The sequence below is a fragment of the Galendromus occidentalis genome, unplaced genomic scaffold (genome assembly GCF_000255335.2).
Source record: "Galendromus occidentalis unplaced genomic scaffold, Mocc_1.1 scf7180000075396, whole genome shotgun sequence".
Taxonomy (NCBI): domain Eukaryota; kingdom Metazoa; phylum Arthropoda; class Arachnida; order Mesostigmata; family Phytoseiidae; genus Galendromus; species Galendromus occidentalis.
The window spans coordinates 34,637-58,207 of record NW_003803386.1 but is presented as its reverse complement, the minus strand read 5'-3'; the positions used below and the strand labels follow the sequence as shown (position 1 = coordinate 58,207).

The 23,571-nt window shown below is 51.8% G+C and overlaps 3 protein-coding genes across 3 annotated transcripts; 1 reads left to right on the top strand and 2 right to left on the bottom strand.

Annotated features, from left to right (window-relative positions):
* Positions 1–1,573: 1,573 nt before the first annotated feature.
* LOC100907586 (cytochrome b561) lies at positions 1,574–7,154 on the bottom strand. The gene is made up of 6 exons (XM_003737146.3): positions 7,076–7,154; positions 5,170–5,438; positions 3,396–3,645; positions 3,037–3,240; positions 2,717–2,880; positions 1,574–2,543 (listed from the first exon to the last, which is right to left on the bottom strand). The coding sequence occupies exons 2-6, from the start codon at positions 5,274–5,276 to the stop codon at positions 2,354–2,356; spliced, it is 915 nt and encodes a 304-aa protein (XP_003737194.2). The 5' UTR covers positions 5,277–5,438; positions 7,076–7,154; the 3' UTR covers positions 1,574–2,353.
* A 1,160-nt stretch (positions 7,155–8,314) lies between these two features.
* On the top strand, positions 8,315–9,549 carry LOC100908292 (DTW domain-containing protein 1). The gene is made up of 4 exons (XM_029113158.1): positions 8,315–8,336; positions 8,488–8,822; positions 8,904–9,229; positions 9,336–9,549. Exons 1-4 carry the CDS (start codon positions 8,315–8,317, stop codon positions 9,547–9,549), a joined length of 897 nt encoding a protein of 298 aa, XP_028968991.1.
* Positions 9,550–10,096: 547 nt separating this feature from the next.
* On the bottom strand, positions 10,097–16,842 carry Src42A (Tyrosine-protein kinase Src42A). The gene is made up of 9 exons (XM_029113145.1): positions 15,969–16,842; positions 15,119–15,240; positions 14,704–14,867; positions 13,986–14,009; positions 13,069–13,396; positions 12,751–12,929; positions 12,669–12,671; positions 11,784–11,940; positions 10,097–11,681 (listed from the first exon to the last, which is right to left on the bottom strand). The coding sequence occupies exons 1-9, from the start codon at positions 16,433–16,435 to the stop codon at positions 11,470–11,472; spliced, it is 1,656 nt and encodes a 551-aa protein (XP_028968978.1). The 5' UTR covers positions 16,436–16,842; the 3' UTR covers positions 10,097–11,469.
* Between the last annotated feature and the right edge of the window lie 6,729 nt (positions 16,843–23,571).

Below are 23,571 nucleotides of genomic sequence, written 5' to 3'. Positions count from 1 at the left end.
TGCGGCAATAGCTCGCTACTGCCTCTCCGTTTTTTTCTCTTGGGTGGAAGAAGGGCTAGGCCGGATCGTTGCTGGGAACTGAGATTCTATGAGGCGATCAGCTCCTCCCATACATCAGAATTGAGAAGGCAGTGTCCCAGGACGCTCTCCGCGTCGGAGCCAGATAATCTCCTTCGTACCCGGTCATCTCTACAGATTCCGTCGCAGCCCTCTCCTCGGTAGACGCTCTCTATCGCTGGCTCAGTCGGAGCTGTCTGCATCCGGCAAAACGGAGCCTCGGACCTCACGGGCCCCGGGGGAATCCGTCGTCTGAGATAGAATCGATAGGCTATCGAATCGAACTTCTCAGCATCAATTCAATTACTCTGTATACATATATAGAGGTTTTGCAGTGACGTGTGATGCCCTGAGAGAATGTGTTCTTGGCCCCGTGATGTTGTGGGGAGATGGCTGGCGGCGTGTCTCCCTGCGAATGATTTCGCAGTTTCGAGAAGCGAAAAAAAAAATTGTGGAGGGGCGCATCTCTAATGCAGGGTTCTTCTCTGAGGCAATGGACATGCGCTTTGCAAGGGCTCAGGTCGCGTTTCCATCGATGGCTCTTTGGACTTCAACGGGATGGGATCCTGATATGATGGGTCTTTGACTTTTTGAAACGTTGGCGGATAAAATGTCGTGATAGTTTTTCCCCGGCAAATGACATGGTCCTGACCTGGAGAACTTGACGGAGCTGGGTTGCCGTGGATCTCCCATCTCCCTCTTCAGGAACCGCGCTGATGAGGCTTACTAGGTTCGCCGATTCCAGCTATTGTAATTATTTAGGTACGCGGTGACCAACTTCGGATCGTGCGAATCGACTCGAAGCCTTCGAATCGTTCGGAACAGGCGAATTCTTCTAAGCAGAAGCACTGACTGAGTGACTACAGCATTCCGCTATCCTCGGGATGATCTCAAGCTCATATCATCCGCAAGTACGCGATTTTACGTCACATTCATCCGAGACGGGCTAAAGTGAAGCGTCCGAAACGGCAGCATTTCATACCAAGCCCTGAATTCGGAGGCGAGGTGACTTAGTGGCCAGGAGACAGGGCTCAGTTCTCACAGAGCGGAGAGAGGTTGCGGTCCGCGCCTCAAATCAGCGTCTGTGGCCTAATGGACTCCCTCGGGAAAATCTTGTTTCAGGGGTGCAAGAAAGGAGAAATATCTAACTAGATGGCGGCAACCTCTACCAGGGCACGAGCTTTGTGTCTTTGGGTATTGAGGAATGTTCTAGGATCGATGGCGGTCTCGGTGAACTCCATATCAGCGGCCTCGAACCGTGAGATTTGAACCTCTGTTTCAGCCACATTAAAACCCGTAGTGGCAAGCATGTAATCTTGAGTTCGTTGCATGCACTACGATGTATCACCATTCGCTCAATCGGCTGGTTCCCAGTGGAGGGCACGCTACTGGGCGGGATGATCGACGTCGCTGCCTTTGTTTGAACTTTAGAATCGGAGGACTCCTTGCAGGAGGCAGGAAAGCCGCCCGACACACGCTGTTCGCAATGACCCAGGAATCGAGCCTGCTCATTGAGATTACGATCAAATTTATTATCCCGGAGGGCGGAGTTCGCACCTTCGTCGATCTCTGCTGATGAACTGATGAGACCAGGTGACGAATATCTCTTTTGAGTGAGATCCGCGAAATGCACGAAGGACATACTGATCAATACTATGTATATATACACTTTGCTAGGAGTGGCACTGGTTGTGAGCTCACCCCGACGGGTGGCGTAAGACATTCACTCGATTCAGCCTCGCTCTCCCTCAATAATTCTTCCAAAGGTGAGGAATCCGTTAACAATGTGTCGTAGCCTCGAAAGTCGGGTTTTGCCTTTCGGCCGGTCCAGCTCTCCGGAAACTTTATATTCCGCTCCAGACTGTCTTGGAGAGGCCTTCGATCCGCTCGTGGAATGTCCGGCTCAACACGCATCGGATCTCCACTTACATCGTAATTCTTCTCCGTCCGAGGTACTTCATGAGAGCTTTCAATCCATACCCACAGTATTCGGTCATAAGGTGGGTCATCGATGAATCGTTGACCTTAAAGCAGAATGCCGATTGAGTGACTATAGCGATCCATCGCGGCGACTGATCGGCTTTGATGCGACTTTGAGTCATGGGAACATGAATTTCTATTGAATCGAACGATCGATTCCAAGTCGCCCCTCGGTGCCCCTGGGCGAGGGAACGAAAGGTCAGGTAGGGGAATATATATATGTGATGATGATGATGATGATATCAGTCTGAAGCTCAATCTTCATCTCGATACAGCCCTCGGATGGTGCGTGTGCGGGTGGCAAGCGCTCACTGCTTCAGGTCCTGGAAAATACACCGCGACCGCCCCGGATACTCGTGTTCGTAACCGCCGATAGCAGAACTCCGAGAGCTAGGATGGCACAGCCGAGAATCTTCACGATGAGATCCGATTGCTCTTCGGGACTGCCAGGAATCAGCGACAGCAGATTCTCGGCTGTTTGATTGTAGGATGGGGGCACAATCGGGCTGCGATAGAGAATCAGAGTCTTAGGAGTTAGGTCGGATAACGCTCATTCTCAGTGGCTCGGAGAGGTCCGATACCGGATGGGGATATTCACGGGAAGTATCCAATCTCTGAGCAATATTCCGGGAGGCGCCCCGAAGGAATGATAGTTTCAAGACGGCGGAACGGGACTCACGGTTCTTTCTCAGCTTGAATGAAGCCAGTGATAGCTGTTCCCGAAAACATGGTGAAAAGTATGAGCCCGAAAGACGCGTGGACAGGCATCATTTTTTGTCGGAATGCGAACGTTCTCCTTCGACAGCATAAGGGTATCACGAAGAATAGGATGGCGAACACAAACTGAAAGTGCAATCCACGCGCGAATCAGAAATGTCCAGATGCTATTTCTCGAGCGAACAAACTGCAAATACGTGTGAGTAGTTCGACCCTCCGGAACAAATACGTCATGGAGTAGCGGACTTTACTCCGAAAGAACGAGACCGTGGACCAACTCACCTGAAGACAGAAGAGAGAACACGTCGCCAGTGCGAGCCACGTGTGTAACGATCGGAAATGATTTTGAGCTTTGTTGTGCGTGTTCGTGTAGGTCACATAGAAACCTGCGGTTATGCAAATTGTTCCCAACACTTGAAGGATGGAATGGATCACCCGAGCATACGATCGCTTGCAACAGTCGAAGACACGATATGCTAAAATCGCCTGGAACAGATTGATCAGGCTTACGGTACTGTTCCACGTGGTTCAAAACGGGGCTCTGGTTCATCGAGCATTCGTCCGGCGTACACGAAATGCGACATTGATTCGGCCCCACGGCTTGTTGGGATGCTCTCGAAAGAGGCCAGTCCTCACTTTACCTGACCGCAGAAGAAAACGAAACCAACAATCATAGCGATAATATGAGTGTTGAACTGTTGCAGAAGATCCTTCTCCAAGTCGAGCCCACCTCTGAACTTGAAAACCCAATAAACCGTGAGGGCAACGATTCCGAAGATTACCAACTGGCTGGAGAAGAGAGCGAGTCCAAGGAGGAATGCCACGAATCCTTGGCAGCAGCCACGCTCTTTGTCATCTAGAGGCTCCATTTCTCTGTGATTGGAATTTTTCCTGTAAGCGGAAGTGTTCAGCCTGTAAATAAATTGCTTCGCCCGCCTATCTGGGGGCAGCACCGATGTTCGAAGCGTGTTGGGCACGAGAGGTTCTAGAAAGAAGGATGAGCTCTCTTGTCGGGGAACCGAAACCTCCGAGGAAAGCATCAGTGCCTTGGATTGGCCTCGGAACCGGAGAGATCGTCCACTCGAAACAAAGTAGCTCCACCGCCAACAGGTTATGATCACGGACTCATCGTAAGCCCACTACCTACTACCTACTATCCGTCTTTCCGACGGCTTGAAGTTGCGATGCTCCGATAAGGCTATGAGCGGCCAATCGCGGTTGTAAAGTGACCGTGTCTCATGACGCTGAACATTTTTATTGTGTAGATAGAACTCCGAAGCCTCCAACTGGAGGGGAACAGTAATCGGTCGATTGAGCGAGGAGTCACTCCGTCCCTTAGGCGCGGCGTAGCGCGTCGCTGTAGCTGACTAGGGATGGACCTATGAACTGAGTAAGAGGAAGAGCTCACGATGCTGTGGAGACGCATTCGAGTACTGCTTCTACTCACGATTCAGTCGACGTATGACCGCAACAATCAACCCAGTCTTCCGTAAGCCAGCAATCAGAGGAAATACGATTATGCAGACCGGAGCATGAGCGAAACCGAGTTCTAGCCGCGGCACAGTTAGGTGTGTGTGAACCATGACTCTGGGTGAGGTTCATTTTTCATATCAGGGGTCTTGGCCGGAGATGCTTCGCTCACATTCGCCCCATTGGGCACGGGATCCCAGCGGCGAGAAGAGTAGCCGACACGTCCCGGAACCATTGAGCTGGCGCCGCGCCGCACTCCAGCACCGAATTCGAACTGCCGTATCTCAATTCTTACGCGATTTCGAGACCTGGATATCACTCCGGCAGCCGTCGCAAGAACAAGATCGCGATTGGTACGCTTTTGAGTACACGGTACGCCGCTTCCACCGGAACACTGGATCCCATTAGATCGAGACAAGCTTCCGATCGCGCATGCGATTGTTCCGTCACGATGATCAATGATCGGACAGCGAGCATTCGATGAACACGCTCGCGTTTCTGACCAAAAGCCGTCGAGTCCTTGGCTGCAGCGTGTGACGGTCGGACGACGGAATGACTGCTGACTCGCTTCTCCGAATCGAGGAGGTAGATATTCGAATTAGACGCGTGACAGCGAAGCTCGCCTCGTTCCATTAAGAGCAGGATTTCAGTGCATGCCTGACATGGACTTCTCGCTCACTCAGTCAGACTCACCCAGCCGGCATCGAACACTCGCGTAGATTGGATGAGAATGGATATCGACAGCCGTTTCGCCGTGTATCGGAGTTTGCATCGAATCATTTCCTGTGCTCATAACTTATCACACCAAGATCATGATACGTAAAGAAAAGAGCTGGGAAAATGAAACATCTGATCGGAAGAGGTCGTGTCGAGGCAGTCACAGGCATTCTTGGCGAAACGCCTGCACTTCCGAGCTCTAGGTAACGAGTTTCCAGAAGTACTCACGAAAAATTCGTCGGTGACGGCGCGTATTGCTCGTAGTGACAGTTGTAAGGCGGCGCAGAGCTCTGCCCATAATTTCGTCGGCCATAGGATTGGTCGTACATCTCCATTTCGCGGGTTCCACGTGCTCGCAAGTATGGGGATGAATCTACCGGCAATCTTGAAGAAGCTGATGCGAGAAACGGGAGGAATTCCCACTGCGCAGGTTGCCGCGAAACTATTGACTGCTTTCAGAAGCTGCACGCTTTCGAGGTTATGAACAGAGCTGGCGCCTGGAAGCAGAAAGGGTTTTTAGAACAATCAATAAACCAAAGAGCCGCTCTGCTGGCTGCTCGACTGAACGACACACAAGAGCAACCTCATTCATTGTCAGAGACGACTGACGGCTCTCCGTTTCCCGACTGCTCAGCATCAAGCTCGAGGGGGTTTCCTGGATGTCGAATAAATGCGGCAGAGAGCTCCCCTCATCTCCGACAGCCAGATCGGACTTTCACGCTCGCATCTCTGATTGAAATTGCTCGAGAGACAGAGGAGGCTCTAGCGAGGGGGAAGATCGTTGAGAGCGTCTTTGTCCTCCGTCTGAGTTGTGATAGCGAAGCTGGCATCCACGTACTCGTATCCGATTATTCTGGACGAGGCTTCAAACTGCTGTGAGGAGCCGCGGTTCCGGTGGGATTATCGGGAGTGTCACCGTTGTATATATGTATATCGTGAGTGATCGACGCGAGAGGAGAACGCCTCAATCGTTTCTCTCCAAGATTCAAAACCTCTTCCAAGGGAGTTGCCTACTGTCCTTGATGGACCGGAAACATGTCAACGACTGGGTAATCGAGAGCGTTCAAGTATCCTTGTACCCGGTTGGTATCCGGATCTCGCCGCAGAGGCTTGCTCGAGATCCTAAGGGCTCCCGCAGAAGAGCTGCTTGCGCGGGAAGCGCTCGCAGCCTTCGAGACGGTGTTCGATCTCTGCACATTGGAATAATGGGCATGGGATATATCATGTAATTGAGGAGGCTCTCATCAGCTCCACCTTCTTATCGGGGTGTGCGAGAGGTGATAGGAGTTCCGAATCGCTGTCATGGGATCGCTCCTAAGGTCGAACGATTTGAGGCCGCGATAAGTCTCAGGCAGGCAGTGTCAGCGAGTGGATCCTCCGCCGAAGTCTCCGTGATCAGCGGCACGAGCGGTCGGAATCAGCGGAATGCGCCGAGGTGCTTTTCGAGCAGAAGTTACGGAGTTGAATGCACCGGTGACAAGGTACGTCTCACTCTGGGAGCACTGGGGGAGCAAGGATCGCGAACGATCTCGCTCCGTGGCTGATTCGCCGACAGACACTCGTAGGCGAGTGGGCAGGAAACGATCCAGCACTCAAGGGAAAGCACCGGCGCAAGCCCATCGGCCTCCGACCTCCTTCAGGAGCGAACGATTCCGAGAGACATGGCATTCCATGCATTCGAGCCTCGTTACGTTTCTCTATTGCGGCTGCCATCTTTGTGGAGCAATCCTGGAAGAGCCGGGTAGATGAGCGACTGGACTGGATATCGGGTCGCGAGCCGATCCATAAACTGTTCACTGTTGCTGCCGCCACTTCCGCGACGAACAGCCTTCTTCGTCTATTCCTGATATCCGATGTTATGGAGCGAAACAAATTCTCAAGGAAGCATCTTAGGTCGAGGTGCGGGACATCGTTCGAATCCGCAAGTAAGCACGAACCGCTGACCCGAATAACGCCGCCGCTACGGAGGGCAGAAAGTACTCCCCACGTATTCAATTCGATCCGAGAAGTCGGGAAACGAGCACAAACACAGAAAACGCTTCCCCACGTCAGCCATATCTCGATCGCACGAATTTATGGAACCGTGGACCTCGGATTGGGAGGATCCAAGCGAGAGGGTACCGCAGTGACTCACCGCCTTTGAGAAGCATACACGTTTCGACGATTTGGGAGTTTTGACGGAATGCCTTTCTTTTCTCTCGTCGTTATGTTTATGTTTACACCACCCTGTGTAGTAGCAGCAGAGAGCAGCCGCCGTGACGACGACGATCGAGAGAGCAACAACAACCACGATGATTCTGCTTGAACGTCGTGGTGCTCGCTGCGCTCTTTTTCACCAGGTCCTACATCTCCCACGGATCGTGAGGTGATTAGATTGACCGGAGCAAACATTTTTCGCAGCTGTGTAGTTCTTGCTAAATCACTCACTTATCCACATTCGTCGTATCAGTGTCGAAGTTTGATTACCGCATGAGGAATTTCCCGCACTCCTCATAGCTTCAAGAATCCACGCCCTTATAAGTGAGTGGTGCGGAAATTCTCGATTTTTTTTCCGCCTAGGGGCTGAATCAGGACTCGAGAGCGCCGTCCCGATCTGACCCACCTCTCCCATCTGGCATGCAATCTCGATTCTTCCCGGTGCTTGAATCGAGGTTTTTCGGAGTTCTTTCCTGTTCCACAAAAAGCCCTCGGGATCGGGGGAGGCGAGAATTTTCACTGCTCTTACGGTCGAAAAGTCCGAAGAGAGAACCCTTGAACGGTACAGGACTCATAAAACGGTGCGAGGAAATATCGAGCATTCTGGCGAATGCTAGAGCGGGATGGTTACAGACTAGAGAATTTAGGTCTATAGGTTTTATTTAGTCTTTTACATATAGAGAGGTTAGGTTAATTTAGGTCTCGTTTCAAAAACATCGGAGCGACCTGCCTGAGGTGCGGGAGAGAAGAGGAGACCCCGGAGCATGTGATCCTCGGATGCGAACACCCCCCGGATGCTGAGTGTATAATACGGAAAAGACCAGGCCTACACGAAGAAAGCACCCCGAAGATGATTTCCGACACAAAAGTAATGTTGGAAGAGTGGGAAAAGAGGAATATCGACAATCCCGACGGGCGAATCGTGAAACCGCATCCGCCAACGACCAGCTGAGCCATCGCCCCTGTATATTGTAGGGTCTCTCTCTATGTCGGTTTTGAACATAGCTAGGGAAGGTCAATAAACAATCAATCACTCAATCAATCAAAGTTTCTGTCGGAATCGCCTGAGATCCGGCGGCATTGTATTTTGCCGCACAGCTGCCAGTCAGGTCACAGAGCAAGCGCGGTTGGCAAACTTCTTGTGTTCAACTTTTCAGTCGCTTCGAGTGTTGCTTACATGGGCAGTAGCAGACGATCGAGTTAGCATCCTTATCCTTACCTTACGTCGCGTCGCCAGAATGCTATTCTCGTCAAACTGAGGCGTTGACTTGGAGTCGAATCCGATATATACAGTATATGGGCTTGGGTCTTTCGGACGATATTCTCCATTGGGAATTCCCCGCTTCCCAGAATCCGCGGTCGATAAAAAGCGCGCTCATGAAGGCGCGCCCCAGCTGCTCTCATCAGCTCATCAGCTGTTCCGACGACTGAAGGATGTGAATGTGAAGGCTGCCATGAGCGAGGAAAGAAAGAGGCCCTCGATTACGAGAAGCCCACTCTATGAAAATTTATCCCTTCCTGTTTCGGAAGCCTTCTGTGACTGGGATATATCCGATGCAAGCTCCATCCTGGGTGGTCAGGGGGAACGCCAGAAGTGTGGACGCTGCGGGCGATCTCGAATGTGGTTCTGCTACGGGTGTATGATTCCGCTCGAATCCCTCCGTGCAGTATTGCCCAAAGTGAAGGTTCGTAATAGATGTCGATAAACTGCTCTGGCCTGTCGGTTGTGGGTTCTGGCTGGGGATGATAGGATATTTTTCTTGCAGCTTCCCTTCCGAATCGACATCATCAGACACGCTCACGAAGCGGCGGGCAGATCGACGGGAATCCATGCGGCCATCCTCAGTGAAGATGTCCATATTCACACGTACCCGGACATACCCGAGTATGACCCCTGTAGAACGGTTCTCATTTTCCCCGACGGTGAAGCCACTTTTGAAAGCATACGCGCTACGGAGAGGCAGACCGTTTGCCCAGTTTGCGGGAATCTACATCAGGCATTCCCATACGACAGGATTGTATTCGTGGATTGCTGTTGGACGCAAACGAGACGTATCATCCTAGACGAGAGGATTTCGGCGCTCCATAACAGGTATTGCCTGTCGCCGAGGCGATGGGCGGCGAGTCATCCTGAGATTCAACTAAGACCGGCTGCCAACCAACCTGACGGCCCGAACTCAGAGCTCCTTCCTTTCCAGAGTGGGCCTGAAGGGGAGGATCAGCTTGTTTTGGCGGCCGCAGAGAACCCGGAACCCGGACCATCTAGCGACTATAGAGGCCATACATCAGGCTTGCTCGGTGTGGTTGTTATCGCAGAAGTGTCAACGACCTCATCGGGTTGACAATCTTCTCTTTTTCTTCAAGTATATGTATGATAAGATCTCGAATCGCTATAGGGAGTCGGAACACTGATGTGGAGGCTGACAGCCATGGTGTCGGAGCTTAGAGCCATCTGTCATATAAATATGTTACATATTGCCTCAGTCTCATGGTCATACAAGCGTTCGGTTTCCCGCTCCCCCTCCGCGATTCTGAGCTGGAAGCTCCCGCGCTCGACGAATATCCTTTGACGCGTTATGAGCAGACATCAGTCTTCCTTTCCTACAGATCATCTCACGTCTCTTCGATATGGACCTCGGGATTGCATCGGACGCGCCCTGTGCACCGTCTTGTTCCGTTCCCTGCATCTCCTTCGATTCAGTTATTGATCCCGCTGCTCGGGTCAGATCACTGATCATCCACTACTTTTCTTCTGATTCTGGCTGCTGTAGAGAAAACGATAGAACGCCAATCGGATATTCTAGTTTTTCGATTCCTGTCTCCTCAACATCCCGTGAGGCACATCCAGCCTGGAATTACTCGCGCTTCAGCCAAGCGGAAAGTCCAGAACGGGGGCCATTCGGATGTATTCCCCGGCGCGCTTCAAGCTCGATGAGGAAATGAGAAAACGCTTCCGGACATATTCACGGTGAATATTTATCACTCGTAAACTCGACGACAATCATCTAAGCCGAAGACATATTAGAGATTTCAGCCCCGCTAGTCAACAGCGAGGCTGTTGCACATGATTCTATAAAAGTGTATATACAAATATATTGATATTGACGAGCGCCTTAATCATTCAGCATTGTTCCATCAGTTTCTCGCTGCTGCTGAACAAGCGTCGAGTTTTCTCGTTCTCCTTGCGGCTATGCTTGTGATAGCGCTGCGATCGGGAAACTGGGTACCAGCCGCGACCTCCATCGACAGCGAAGTCTCGTTAAAGTAAAATCACCTATCTCACGCCGAAGATGGCTGCGGCGGTTCCGACAGGTGGTATTGTCACCTTGGGTAGCTATGATTCTTTGCGGAACGCTCATTTCGCACGGGGAAGAATTGAGTCCACAGTCACATCATTCTCAGAACACTCCAAATGGTCAAGCAGAATGACCTTCTCCAGGGTGACGACGACGTCGAAACCCCGCCGTTGAAAAAATTCATCATGACCATACGCCCACTTCACCGCTCTCTCATCCACTCAAAGTCTTTCGATACGATGCGGACGCTGCCGCTACCCGGCGTCTTGAGTTGAGGACGTCGGGTTGCAGCAGCAACAAGATGCGACTCATGCATCGGCTTGTGTTTCTAGTCATTCATACACTCATTCATCAATGAAGATCGGATGGATCGATCCGTTCAGAGGGGATCACAAAACCGATTCCCTCGACGAAGCACAAATCCGAGCAGCAAGAGGGTTTCGCCGAAGTTTCCGTCCTTCACCGATACAGTGGTACCTCGACTTACGATCTTAATCCGTTCCCGGAGACCGATCGTAAGTCGAAAAGATCGTAAGTCGAAACAGAATATCCCACAGGAGCGCATATTCGAGCGATTGATCCGCTCCGAGCGGAGAAAAAGGACCGCGAAGTTTGCGCGGGCATGCGCAAGCGGAGCACGTTAGACATTCCGGCGTGGAGGTGCGAAATGACGAGCGCTCCGAGATCGCCGGTCCCGATATGACTCTGGGGATGGTTATTTTTGATACAGCTCGAAACCGCTCGTGAATTGAATCAATGGTCTTGAGTCGAGGCACTCGTCCCGTTTAAATCGGTCGCAAAACGAACCGATGCTCGGAAGTCGGAACGGTATCCTCTCTCAAAAAAAAGATCGTAAGTCGAATCGTTCGTAAGTCGAGACGATCGTAAGTCGAGGTTCCACTGTATATGGTCACGGACTAATCAGGCAGCTCTCACATCGACTCGGGAGAAAATTTTCTGTTCGCGGAGTGCCGTGAGAGTTGAGAGTGAGAGAGAGGAGAGTATAGTTATATAGCGCGAGACAGAGGAGAGATGCTCAGTAGGCGATGGAAGCTTCCTTGTATTCGGAGCCTTCCAATGTAAAGAAGTCTTCCAGCTTCCACTGCAGTGTTTCGAATGTCGGCCGCTTCACAGGGTCCTTATTCCAGCTTTCCAGCATGATCTCGTAAAGAGCAGGAGGACAACCCGGGGGACAGGGCATGCGGTAACCGTGCTCTACCTGTCGCAAGACTTCTGCGTTCGTCATCCCTGCAAGTCAAGTTCCAGAGTCAAGTTGCATCAGGCGGACATCGACATTCAGGCAGCGGCGGATTCCGTAAATCTCTCAAATCTCCGTATCCATCCACTCACCCGGGTATGGGATACGTCCGTAGGTGACCAATTCTGTGAGCAGAATGCCGAACGACCAGACGTCTGACTTAATTGAGAAACGCGAGTAATTGGCAGCCTCAGGTGCTGTCCATTTGATAGGGAATCGAGCTCCAGCTCTCGCTTCGTACTCATCCTCCTGCGAAGGAGACGGTCGTTGATATGTTGCTCGACCTGCACCATTTTCTGGATCTTGTCGATCGAAGCGAACACGAGTACCAAAGGAAACAACCGAAATTTCCAATATCGACCTAATCCTCTGTGCTATGAGCCTAGGAAAAATTAGTTGAGCAGGAATATTCGCGCACAGCAAGGGCGGACAATAAGAGAAGGCGGCCGCCGCATATTGTCAGCGGGTGATGCCCTCTCATCGTAGACTAGGTGCCGCTGCAGGCTGGGAGCGTGGCGACTCAATATCGCTCGAAAGGGTGGATTCTGTGCGTTTCCGAAGCGTGTGAATGTCGTCTCCAGTTAGCGCGCATGCTATTCCGCCTACGTACAGCTACGTACAGTAGGAGCCATTAGGAAAGAGTCTCGGCATCCCACTGGGGCTGGCACTTACATTCTGTCAGTGATCAGAACGAGAGTGGCAGCGGCAGCAGTCACACGTCGCAGCGACCGTTCGTCGTCGTTTCAAGGAAGAAAAAGAGGGGTCTCTGTTAGCTGAGTAATTGAGCGGTAACGACGGCGCGGCGCGGTGTCGCAGAAGCTATGGGGCGACGCGGCACGCTAGCGCCCGTATGTTATGACGTCGCCGAGGCTAGCATTGTTGGCGGAAGTAGTGTTTGAGCGTTTGAGCGTTCTGAGCTCTTCAACCAAGTTGCTCGAGCTCAGGCGCTCCCTTGGAGAGAGGCGTTCCGGAGCTACATTCTCATCGGCACGAGGACCGGTAAAGCTCTCGTCTTACGTCACATAGGCGTATAATTTTTTTGGGGATCTACCACGTTACCTTGATTAGTCTAGCCAATCCGAAATCAGCTATCTTCACTAAGTTGGTGTCTCCGACCAGGATGTTGCGCGCGGCCAAATCTCGGTGGATGTAGTTCTGCTGTTCGAGATACGCCATACCGGCAGCGATTTGGCCGGCCATGTCGATCAATGTTGGTAGCTTGTGTGATCGACCCTTACCTGCAGCGAAGACGGCCAGGAGGAAGGGCATAGTTATGAGTTAAGATGTGTCGAGAGGATCAAATGTTATCGCATACTATATACGGAGAGCAACGATAATTCTGGCATGAGCGATGACGCTGCGATGACTCCCGCTTACCTTGCAGATATTCGAGCAGGGACCCGTTTTTCATGAGTTCCGTTATTATGTATATGGGTTCTTCGAGCGTGCACACGGCGTATAGCTGAACCAGTTTTGGATGTCTGAGTTTCTTCATTGTTTGAGCTTCCTCGAGGAAGTCTTTAGGATCCATGGTGCCCGGTTTGAGTGTTTTGATTGCAACGGGTGTTGTATTATTCCATTGTCCTTCCCAGACCTCTCCAAACTGTCCTTGTCCTAGTTTTCGCATGAACTTGAGCGAGTTTCTGTCTATTTCCCACTGATCGCGAGTTTTGTGAGACAGACCGCCGGTCGATGGTTTTTCCACCTGGGAGTCAGATTGCATGGGATGAGTTCGAGAGCTCTTGACTACATACAGGCTTTGGGCTAACCGAAACGCCCGGATCATGCGGCGCAGGTTTCCACGAGCAGCGGCAGCGTGACCGATCCGAGAGCTGCTACGTATCTGAGCGAGATCGATCTCGAGCCCGCGCGTCCCAGGGACGGTACTGAGATCTTGCGGCTGCGAAAGCAGCACCATCGGTAGTCGTGGTTGGAGCAATCTTTATGATAATGATGATGCGCATATGAAAGTTGGAGGGCGACCACCTTCCACATACGGATTTTCGTCGATGATTCGAAAGACAGATAGTGCGCAGGCTAGGCGATAGCATGCCAGCAAATTCATGAGTCAGTTAGCGCTCGCGAAGAGGATTCTCCCAACATCGTTCTCGCCGTCATGTCGACGTCACTGAAGGAGCAGGAATTCCGTGCCAAGGCACATGCGCTCAACCAAGTCACGGACAGTACAGGAATCGGAGCCAAATAAATCGTTGTACTCCGTTGCACGTCGTTAGATCGTATGTGGACGATTCGCTTGCACAAGTGGGTTCAAGAATGTCATCGCCACTACGTACCCACGATTGCTGGGCAGGTTGATCCTAAGCACGCGTGAAAAGAACACAGATTAGTTAGGCAGCACCAACGGTCACAGCTGAAACACGCGACACCGTTGAAATTCAAGCCGTTCGCGCTGTCCCACATTCCCCGGAATTGCTCATTTTCCTCGCTGTGTGAATCGATGATCGTACAAAAAATTTGGAGGCGCGATCGGGGAGGCGAATTCATTGAAAGTGGGGTTAGGCTCGGAGACCGTTGTCGAATGCTGACTCAGGTGATTCCGCTTCTCATCTGGGGCTAGGCCATACCGTCAGCCGAGAACACTTTTCCCGCTGCACTCGACTTCTCGCATCGCGAAGGCCTTATACATGTAGTATACATTCTTTTCGGTCCGCACATTTCGTCTCAACTTTCCCCGGGGACATGGTCGGGCAACGACTTAGTCGGGGAAGTTCATCGTTCTGAATCACCTGTCTGCATGGAGAGCGATCCTTTTGCTGCAGGAAAAACAGCGCGAAGCAATTCTCGAGGTCCGTCATGTCCCGGAAGCGTGTCAGCCCTCGTTCCGGTTAAAATATCACACATGCAGCTTAGGAACGACCCCAAGGTGTAAACCAGCGATGCTCCACGAGAGCGACGGATGGCGCAGCCCTCTTGAAGGTGCCGATGACTCCAAGGTTGTTCTCCGTACCATAGCGACTTTGGCTATTCGCTGCTCGAAAGCACTGAGCTTACCTGAACGCAAGGTGACTTGAGGTTCACGCAGAGTCCGTCGGGGTCCCTGCTGTAATGATCAACCAGTTCTTGTAAGGCTCGGAACGTTGTCCTCCTCGCGATGAAGAATCCACCTTCATCCAGTTGGCGAATCCGATAATGTTTCACAGTGTCCCCGTCACGAACTGCAAGGATTGGAGGAAGTTTCACAGTACGTCTCGAACACATCGTACGCGCAGCATACGTCAAAATATTCAGGGTGTCCGAGGGAATCAGAGGTTCGATAAGTTTGCATGGCCAGACGCCATGACTATAGACTAATCAAGCGAGTGGTCCGGGGACCAATCTCTACGTTCAACTTCTCAACCGGCGATTTTCTTCAAGTGAGTCGGTATTCTGGTTGTCAGAGAATTTTCCGATATCTTCAACGACGAACCTGATAGAGAGTAATCGTTCCGCCGACTCTCAGAGTCGCGGATCAGATAGGCTCCGTGCTCGTTCTCGGGGGACAAGAGCTTCTTCTCGGCTTCTACACGCTTTATTTTCCCGAAATACCACCTGAAAGATAATATCCGATTCCGCGCTGTGAGCAAGTCAAGACTGATAGTAAACTCTGCAAAAAGCCGATTCAGTGAGATCGAATATCAGTCGACGCATCGGCTCCATCTCCATGATATGGTATATGACCCGGTGTTCTGAGCTCTCTGAACTCAAGGGAGAATTTCACACAGGCTCCTCTCGGCTGCCGAATCGCTGCGAGAGAATCGTGCTCGCTCTTTGTCAACGGAAGTTTCTTATTCCAGATAGGTTGGGGCTTCCATGGAATGCTTCCTAGATGACCACCTCAATCACGCAGCCTGAAGTCGCTGCTTTTGGCCGCGTCGAGCCTGTCACCCTGCCTACGCGGTGTCAGACGAGCTCCGAAGAGCGGTGAGCTGCAAGCTCGAGGAGTTGCTCGTCCCATCATCCGAGACTTTCATCCCTCGTTTCGGCAGCCCGGCCTTCCGATACGTCGACGGGGCTGGTTGTTGACCCATTTCAAATATCGGCAGCAGCAGCAGCAGCGGCGGCGACCGAAGGAGACGCACGCGGAAAAGAGTGAGACGATGATAATGAACAGTGCGGATTTACACTCCGGACTACATCCGGTTCGGGTTTTTCCCATGGAAAAGTTATCGGCGACCGCCCGATATAAACTCGTGGTGACTGTCTGGTTATTACGGCCGAACTTTCTCTCCGCGAAGATAAAGAAAAGCTCCTACCTAACATGATTTGTCTATACTCACGGTTCAGCTTCGATGGACTTGAGTTTGGCTACGTAGTTTGACGGAATGTATCCTTCCTGTTTCGTTGTTTTACTCTTCGCAAACCACCAATCGCCTTGGGTATCGTTGATAATTTCGAGATGTTCACCTTTCTTGAATGAGAGGTCTTCATCGGTTCGAGCATCGTAGTCGTAGAGAGCCACAAACACCTTCGGTATAGGCATTATGCCGGGGGAGTTGTGTTCCACAGATTCAACGGGCCTCACGGCACCGATAGGGTCAAGGGGATGCATGAGGTTGTGTCTCGGTTCTTGATTAGTCACGACAACACCTCCCACACTGACTCCGACTCCTCCAGGTCCTGTCTGGAGGGCATGAGCTCCCATCGAGTGGCCAACTGCGGCCGCCAAAACTTCCTGACCCAACACCGCTTCTTCAGGCTTCGCCTTATTCCCCCCTGACCGGGATTTGCTGAAACAGGTTCCCATGATGATGATGATAATTCGGAGGGTCGTTGTCAACCAAGACCGGGGCTTGCTTTTTATGGTCGCGTCGGCAACGGCAGCAGCAACAGCAGCAACGAATCGCACAGCTGACTAGCAATGTTCGATGCTCGATCAAAGAATGGAAGCGACAAGGGAACGACTGCGACTCTAAAAGTATCCGGCGTCGACACACTCGCAACGGCAAGTCATCACAAGCAGAACCGATAGATGCGGTGTTTCGCAACCTCGCACAAACTCTTCACCTCCTCCTAGTTCGCGGAACAAACAACCCCGTGACTTCACACAGCCATAGTTTCGGAACCTGGCTCTCCGGCTTTTCTCCTGACTTTCTTCTAGGAAGCAGCCAGCCCCATCGAGCTGCTGCCACACTGCTACCGTGAAGAGTCGTCGGCGGCGGCAGCTAAAGCAACCAACCAGCCCAGCCCAAAGTTGCCTTCTCTTCCTCTCGGGGGCTTTCTCCGCCAATCTAGCGGGTATCGAGAGTCACCCAGTCACCATCACTCTCACCATTATTTGAGAAAATACGAGTTCCTCGACTCCGAAGCGCTTAATGCCATGATGCGATGATGAGCTTGGCATCGTATCCATGCGTCACTGTGTATTTCCCCGAATTTCGGTGTATCGAGTCAGGCCATCCATGAACTCCTTTCCCAGGTTGTGCCGTCTCTGAGCGAACGGCCCGGCCCGCCCGACGGCCCTAAACTTCTGAAACTATCGGTCCGTCTTGCACCCCGTATGTCATCAGAGAGCAGCAGTGGCCAACTCGACCAACTCTCGGTGAAGCCGGTGTGAAGTCCCCCAATTCCGAATGGTGATTTCCGACTTCGATGGCCGATTCGGTGCGGTGTGTCACTCCGTGGAGTGGTTCGTTTGTGGTACGCTCTCCCGAGAGCAGCCTCCTTCTCTCCGGGACAGCTCGTTGCTGCGGCGGAGGGACTCGTCGGAATGGATTCATCCGCTATAGGTCCTAGGCTCGGAGGGAGGAGGGTGACTCGAGATTAATCCTTCTAGCCAGCTCCGTAGAGGGCGTCGCGGAAGCCATCGCAGTCAGCTGGTCCGATGATGGCGGCAGCTATCAAGTCGGGAGGCGGCGCCGGCGCAACAAAAAGTGCCGTAGGCGGCGATAAGCAACCAAGGGTGGTCAAGCACGTCTTTGCAGAGCCACGGGCGATATACCTGTTCCTCAGAGTCTATTCCTTGACGGGAAGACTCGGTCCGCGATAAAATGTCCTCAAGGCGGGACTTTCCAATCTTCTGACCTCCGAACTAGATGGGCTGATTCAAGGGTATTCTCACTCATTCCGAGCTTTATTTTGAGCTGACCCCATCTTCCTCCGGGCCCTCTATTCTTGACGGGGTAGGCCGACCCGGGGGGCGGGTATGTCGAACTTCTACCTTTGAAATATTTTTCCGGCCAGCTCATGCACGACAGAAAATTGTGGCTTGAGAGAATGGGTGTAGCTTCGGATATAAGGAAAAATATCTTCGGAATTGAGGGCTTCATTCCCCGAGGATATCACAGAGCAACCGAAGGATATGGGGATAAGGATACATTTCCCCGAAGAATGTGGTAGTGTTTTTCGTACGTGGGTGAGGAGAATCGCTGGAGACTTCGAGGCCCTCCTAGGGGATTCTCTAGCTAGTGGACTTCACAGGATTGGTTTCCATGTTCTCACAGATTTTGAAGCTCCTCTCACGATCAGTGCTCTTTTTATCGGTTCGATGATGATCGCCGCAAAGCTCGGGCTCGCTTCCGTCGTCGGACTCTCCATAGATTTGAAGAGAAACCGATTTTTTATCAGAATCTGACCAGAATCCCCAGTCCAGCTCCCTCTGACGATGGCGCAACGACGAACATAGATTAGAGAAGATCGCCTTCGCCGTGGAACTTACTCTGGGAATACATGGTCGATTATCATGCTCGGATATCAACGTGACGTGAGACGTGGAACTTGATGCTCACAAGCGCAGTTAGGTCAGGTCAAACTTGAGCCCAGCGAGACATTCGTGCGATGGTGTCTGAGTCATCATGTGCTCTGATCTGACAACGCCGAGCTGATATGCCCACATCAGAATGTTTCTTCGAGGAGACAATGAAAGAATTTAGGCTCTTGAAGCCGTGGAAGGGTTCTCTCTGATTTTAGACAGTGATCCCCCGCGCTCAGAAAGGGGCGGAGAGAGTTAGATCACGCAGCATCTGAGTGAGTGCAGGCATTCCGTTTGTCTCCAACCATCCGGCTCCCTCAGCAAAGCAGCTTCGGGACGGGAGGAGATCCTAGTACTAGAATGTGTCATTGGCGACGAGAGAGCGCATCGCGCGAGTCAGCTGCCACAGTGTCTTCCTGGGAAGTCGACAGTGACCCAACTGAAGCACTCGCTCCCGGGAAGCTCTGCGAAGGCGTCACGTGGTGAAGTGGCGCCCCTCCTCGAGGATTCCATCCCCGAATCATTCATCCAAAGATTCTCATTGAACTCCCCGTTTTTTTTCGCTTGGCAAAGCCGGTATCGGCGCCTCTGAAACTGGTCGGAAAGCTGGTGCCCGAGGCGGTCAGCCCCGCGCTCCCTGACGCCTGTTGAGCTCCGTGCCTCTCAATTTGCAGGCGATTACCTTGATGGGACGCATGGGCGGAGTCTCCAATTTTCTCGAACTACGATAACGTCAGCTCCGCAATAACTGGCTTTGCTATCGCAACGTCTCGGTGCTACCTACATAAAGTCAAGGATGGGCGCCTTCACCTCTGTCAAGGACCGCAGTCGCAAGTCTTCCGCCGGGCTAAGAGGTGCTGACGGCGGCTTCGGATCGCGTCAGGGCTTTCCTCCGGCGTGGCGGGACGGCGACCGCCGCTTGGCCTCCGGTCAGCCCGAAAACCCAGTTGTCCTATCGTAGGTCCTCATCGGACTCAACGAGCGCCACGAGCTCCTCCGGGAACCACTCAACTTCGTGGTGCTCTCAATGCCTGGAAGAATCACCCGCAGCCCACGACAGCGAGCCATAGTGGCAAACTCATCCAATGCGGGACACGTTGGCGCTACGCGCGAGTTTCTATCCCTCCAGGCTTCCTTCGATTGCCGATTCGACTGGCTCTCTCAATTTCCGAAGATTTGCTCCTCGATACACGGTGGTGAGATCATCCGAGCACGAGTCAGTTCCCGTCTTATGTTTCGGCTCCCTCGAATTTCCGTGTTCCTTACCGGGATGAACTTCGGCGCCCGACTTAGCCGTGAATACTACGCCCGAGTGCCTTGGCATCGATAAGCAGCGATAGATGGATATGTACAACCTTAGAGTCTCCGGATACACAATCAAATGCTGCGAACCACGCAGTCACCCTCCGTCAGCGGCTGATTTCTTCAAAGTCCGTGACTTTGCTCTCCCGGGCCTTTGAGACTGGGGACAATCGATATTCCATTGGCGTTTGTAATCGCAAATATACTCCGACGCTTCGATTTCATACGAGCTCTGGCTTTTTCTCCGGAATGGAGAATGATGCGCTCTATTTCTGCTGGTCACAGGTCAGAAAACCAAATGTTTCGCGGAATAAATAATTTCCGGCGAAAAATGGCGCCATGAGCCCGCGGATTTCCAAAGAAAAGTCCGCCTTTGATCGTCGACGATACAGCTGCACCGATGTAGAGCAGCTCCATTTCTTATGGGAGACATCCTCTGTTCTACTGTAAATTCATCCGATTGATGCCCCTGGGCTAGTCTACGAACACGGCGCAATCGTGCCTGTGAAGCCACACAACAAGGAGTCGAGCATGAAGAGCGGGATCCGACCCGAGTAGGCAGTTCTCTACGACGAGACCGCAACATTTTTTCGCGGGCCAAGAGTTTTCGGCACTAGGCGACCGGTCAACAGTCGAGGTATCCTCGGCACGAGTCGCGAGACCAGGACACGATCGCCCGGGGCACCGACATGGAGGGGGCGCAAGATCGATATCTCCGTCTACACTAGCTGAGCGTGGACAGGGAGATTCGAACTGATTCTGACACAGCGCAATTCAGAATCTACGACGGTGGAGCTCGCTCCTGCCGTAGAATCAGGAGTCGTCCTACATAATCTGGTCTGGTCGAATGGAGCGCTATGTCTCCAAGAGAGTCGCGCTCTTTGAAGACCTCTCAGGGCGCGGACCCTCCTCGCGGTGTCCTCGCGCCAGACGGATTTACCTTGTCGCCCTCTCGACAGAGCTTCGCGCGTAAACAATTGAGGGTTCCTGCGTAATACAGACATATACATTGTTATGACTGGAAATCCGGGTGAGCTGTGCGACTCTTCCGATGAAGATGAAGCTCCAGATCCACGACTCGAGCCTCGGCGAGGCTTTCATGGAAGCTTATTTCACGGACCGGAGTATAGACATGGAACGGATCGGTAACCAGCGGAGCTCCAGGCCGGCAACGAAGGAAGTCGACCCGTGGTCAGACGGGGGACACCCGAAAAGCTCTCCGGTGTGTCCAGCTCGGAATGAGTCGATAACAAGGCGAGCTCGTCCGCTGGAAACCCTCTGTGATAACTGATAATAATGATGCAGTACCGCCGACTCAGCCAGTCGAACACCGAACACCCATTGAAGTACCGCCGACGCCCTCTGATTATCTTTGTCATGGAAATGAAGTGGCGCCGACTGGGTCTGATTCTCTTGGTGACGGTGATTTACTCCCAAAGACTTCGGAAGAGAATTGCCGGGGTAGCACTGTTTACAGCATTCTCGGGGAAAGCTTCGGGCTCCGGAAGACTCACCTATGACCAATTTCTCCCCGAGACTTCTGGAGTTCACCAAGAATCCGGGAAAGTCAACGTCTTTCACACTTTCAGAGGTAAGATTTTGACCCTGGAGAGCGCATAGGCTCTTCCGGAACAGACACGGACCGTTTTCTCCGACTCGTCGGAGATGCATGACTAAATCGTTCAACAAAAGGTTGGGAAATTTCCTCAGAACGAAGGTTCTCCGCACATGGCGCGTCTGCTCTCCAGCGTAGGGCGCAGCTCACTGCTTCTGCTGCCTCTTCCCTGAAGCTGGTGGACACAATCCAGCATTGACAACCCCCCCTCAGGATTTACGAATCGGAAGAATATCGAAGGGGTGTATGCTCATGAAAACGAGAACGAGGAACAGGAATGGGGGCTTGCTCCTAGCAGAATAACGCATAGCATCAGAGTCATGGTAACGCAGGATGTGCCGCTCTCTCACTCAGTCGGAGGCCACCGAGAGAGCCTGTGCGAAGACGAAGGCAATGTCGGGAATCCTTGGCCCAATGAAGCTTATCAAAGACTTGGACCCCATCATCAAAGACCACACGAATCGCTCTCGGGGTAATCCCGGTTCGACTTCCTATCTGGGTTCCGGGACGCGGAATGGGCTCATACATCTCATGGCAGACCAAGTGAAGGGAAAGAAACAGAACAGGGAGGCTGAATTCCACAGGATTCTCCTTGACTCAACAATATTATATTGCCCGGTGTTGCTCAAAGGGAGCAACTTTCGTTAGTGTTGATATCAGTCGACGTTGATCATGAGCAGAAAAAAGCCCAAGTCAGAAAATCTTCCTTCGGCTTTGTTCGAGCACTCGAGAATATGCCGTATCATTAGTGGCGGCGATTTTGGAAGAGACTCGAGAATGACAAGCTGCATCTCGGAAACAGCCGGTCCCATTGCTATGAGCGATGACAATGCTGCTGTCATGGCCGGTCATCGGTCCAGTCTGAATAAACGGCTCCTCGAGACAAATGGTTCCCGATCTCCGTCGAACTGAAACGCGAGACTGAAACAAGATGGCGCTCACGCAGCGATGCTATCAAACGAGGTCAGCACGCATGTCAGGGATATCATCGACCTCTTTGATAAAATGTCTGATGACTCCGGCGATTCGGTAGAAACCAGAAGTGAGGCATGTCAGTTATTCACCCGCATGGTCTCAATTGTCTATTCGACGCTTCACGGCTCTTGGAACAACCTCCCAAGCAGGGTTAATGGGGACAAGGAGAGACTCCAGGATCCCTCGATCAATTTCTATGGAGCTGCGATGGACCTGATGTCACTGAAGAGCTCCTCCTCCAGACAAGCATGCGATTTCGTGGACGCATCCATCTTTGATGGCCAGTGCCTTTGCGATGGATACGATGTCGCCTTCGAGAAATGGAATAAGAGGAGGATAAGTATGCCAGGTGAATACCAAAACTCAGATATCTCAGATATCGAAGAAAGGCGCCAAGTGATGTTCTCGACAATCGCGGTTCCAGCGAGAAACAAGAGACAGGTTCTAGCGGCTGACAGACCTGTACAAGCCTCTCGGGTTCTTCCTCGAATGATCGTCTTTTGCCAATGTGTAGTCGAATGATGTCGACGAGAATGACTTATACAGAGAGATATGGGATTGATGATTGTAGAATGTTTGTCAACGTTCGCAAGGAGCCCTTTAAGCCCCTGGTACCCCTTGAGGAATCCCGAAGAACTCCTGAAGTTCATCAAAGAATCAGGTGACGACGGTTTCCCCCCAGTCTGGGAGTAGCGATACAAACACCGCTCACGATCACGGCTGCGAGGGAGTGCTCAGCGAGCTCGAGCTCATTCTACCCTGCCTTCGAGCGTGAACAGGGCAACATACACTGATTGGTATCTCTATTATGAGCATGGAGAGAGTAGTCCATGCATGTGGTGCATGATGATACGTGGTAATTAGGAACGTATTCGTATGTATGTATGTATGTATGTATGTATGTATGTATGTATGTATGTATGTATGTATGTATGTATGTATGTATGTATGTATGTATGTATGTATGTATGTATGTATGTATGTATGTATGTATGTATGTATGTATGTATGTATGTATGTATGTATGTATGTATGTATGTATGTATGTATGTATGTATGTATGTATGTATGTATGTATGTATGTATGTATGTATGTATGTATGTATGTATGTATGTATGTATGCTAACGGAAGCATCCGGGTGTGCTCGCTCTCCAATGGGATCCCGGCCGGATTTGTCCACTAAGGTCATGGGAGCTGATCCACTCGCCGGTGCCGAGCTCTTCCGAACAGAGATAGGCTCTCGAAATTCCACTGACAGTCGATAGCGAGCAGAGGGAGGGAAAACGTCAAGATATCCC

Coding starts and splice junctions, on each gene's coding strand:
- LOC100907586 (XM_003737146.3), bottom strand. CDS start 5,276: ATGGAGATGTACGACCAATCCTATGGCCGACGAAATTATGGGCAGAGC. Junction 3,646..5,169: donor CCGTCACCGACGAATTTTTC/GTGAGTACTTCT, acceptor TTCCGCTTACAG/GAAAAATTCCAATCACAGAG. Junction 2,881..3,036: donor GTTCTCTCTTCTGTCTTCAG/GTGAGTTGGTCC, acceptor TTGCACTTTCAG/TTTGTGTTCGCCATCCTATT.
- LOC100908292 (XM_029113158.1), top strand. CDS start 8,315: ATGGGCAGTAGCAGACGATCGA. Junction 8,337..8,487: donor GGGCAGTAGCAGACGATCGA/GTTAGCATCCTT, acceptor CCCGCTTCCCAG/AATCCGCGGTCGATAAAAAG. Junction 8,823..8,903: donor CAGTATTGCCCAAAGTGAAG/GTTCGTAATAGA, acceptor TTTTTCTTGCAG/CTTCCCTTCCGAATCGACAT.
- Src42A (XM_029113145.1), bottom strand. CDS start 16,435: ATGGGAACCTGTTTCAGCAAATCCCGGTCAGGGGGGAATAAGGCGAAG. Junction 15,241..15,968: donor AAGTCCATCGAAGCTGAACC/GTGAGTATAGAC, acceptor ATTATCTTTCAG/GTGGTATTTCGGGAAAATAA. Junction 12,930..13,068: donor CCTGCTCGAATATCTGCAAG/GTAAGCGGGAGT, acceptor TCTTCGCTGCAG/GTAAGGGTCGATCACACAAG.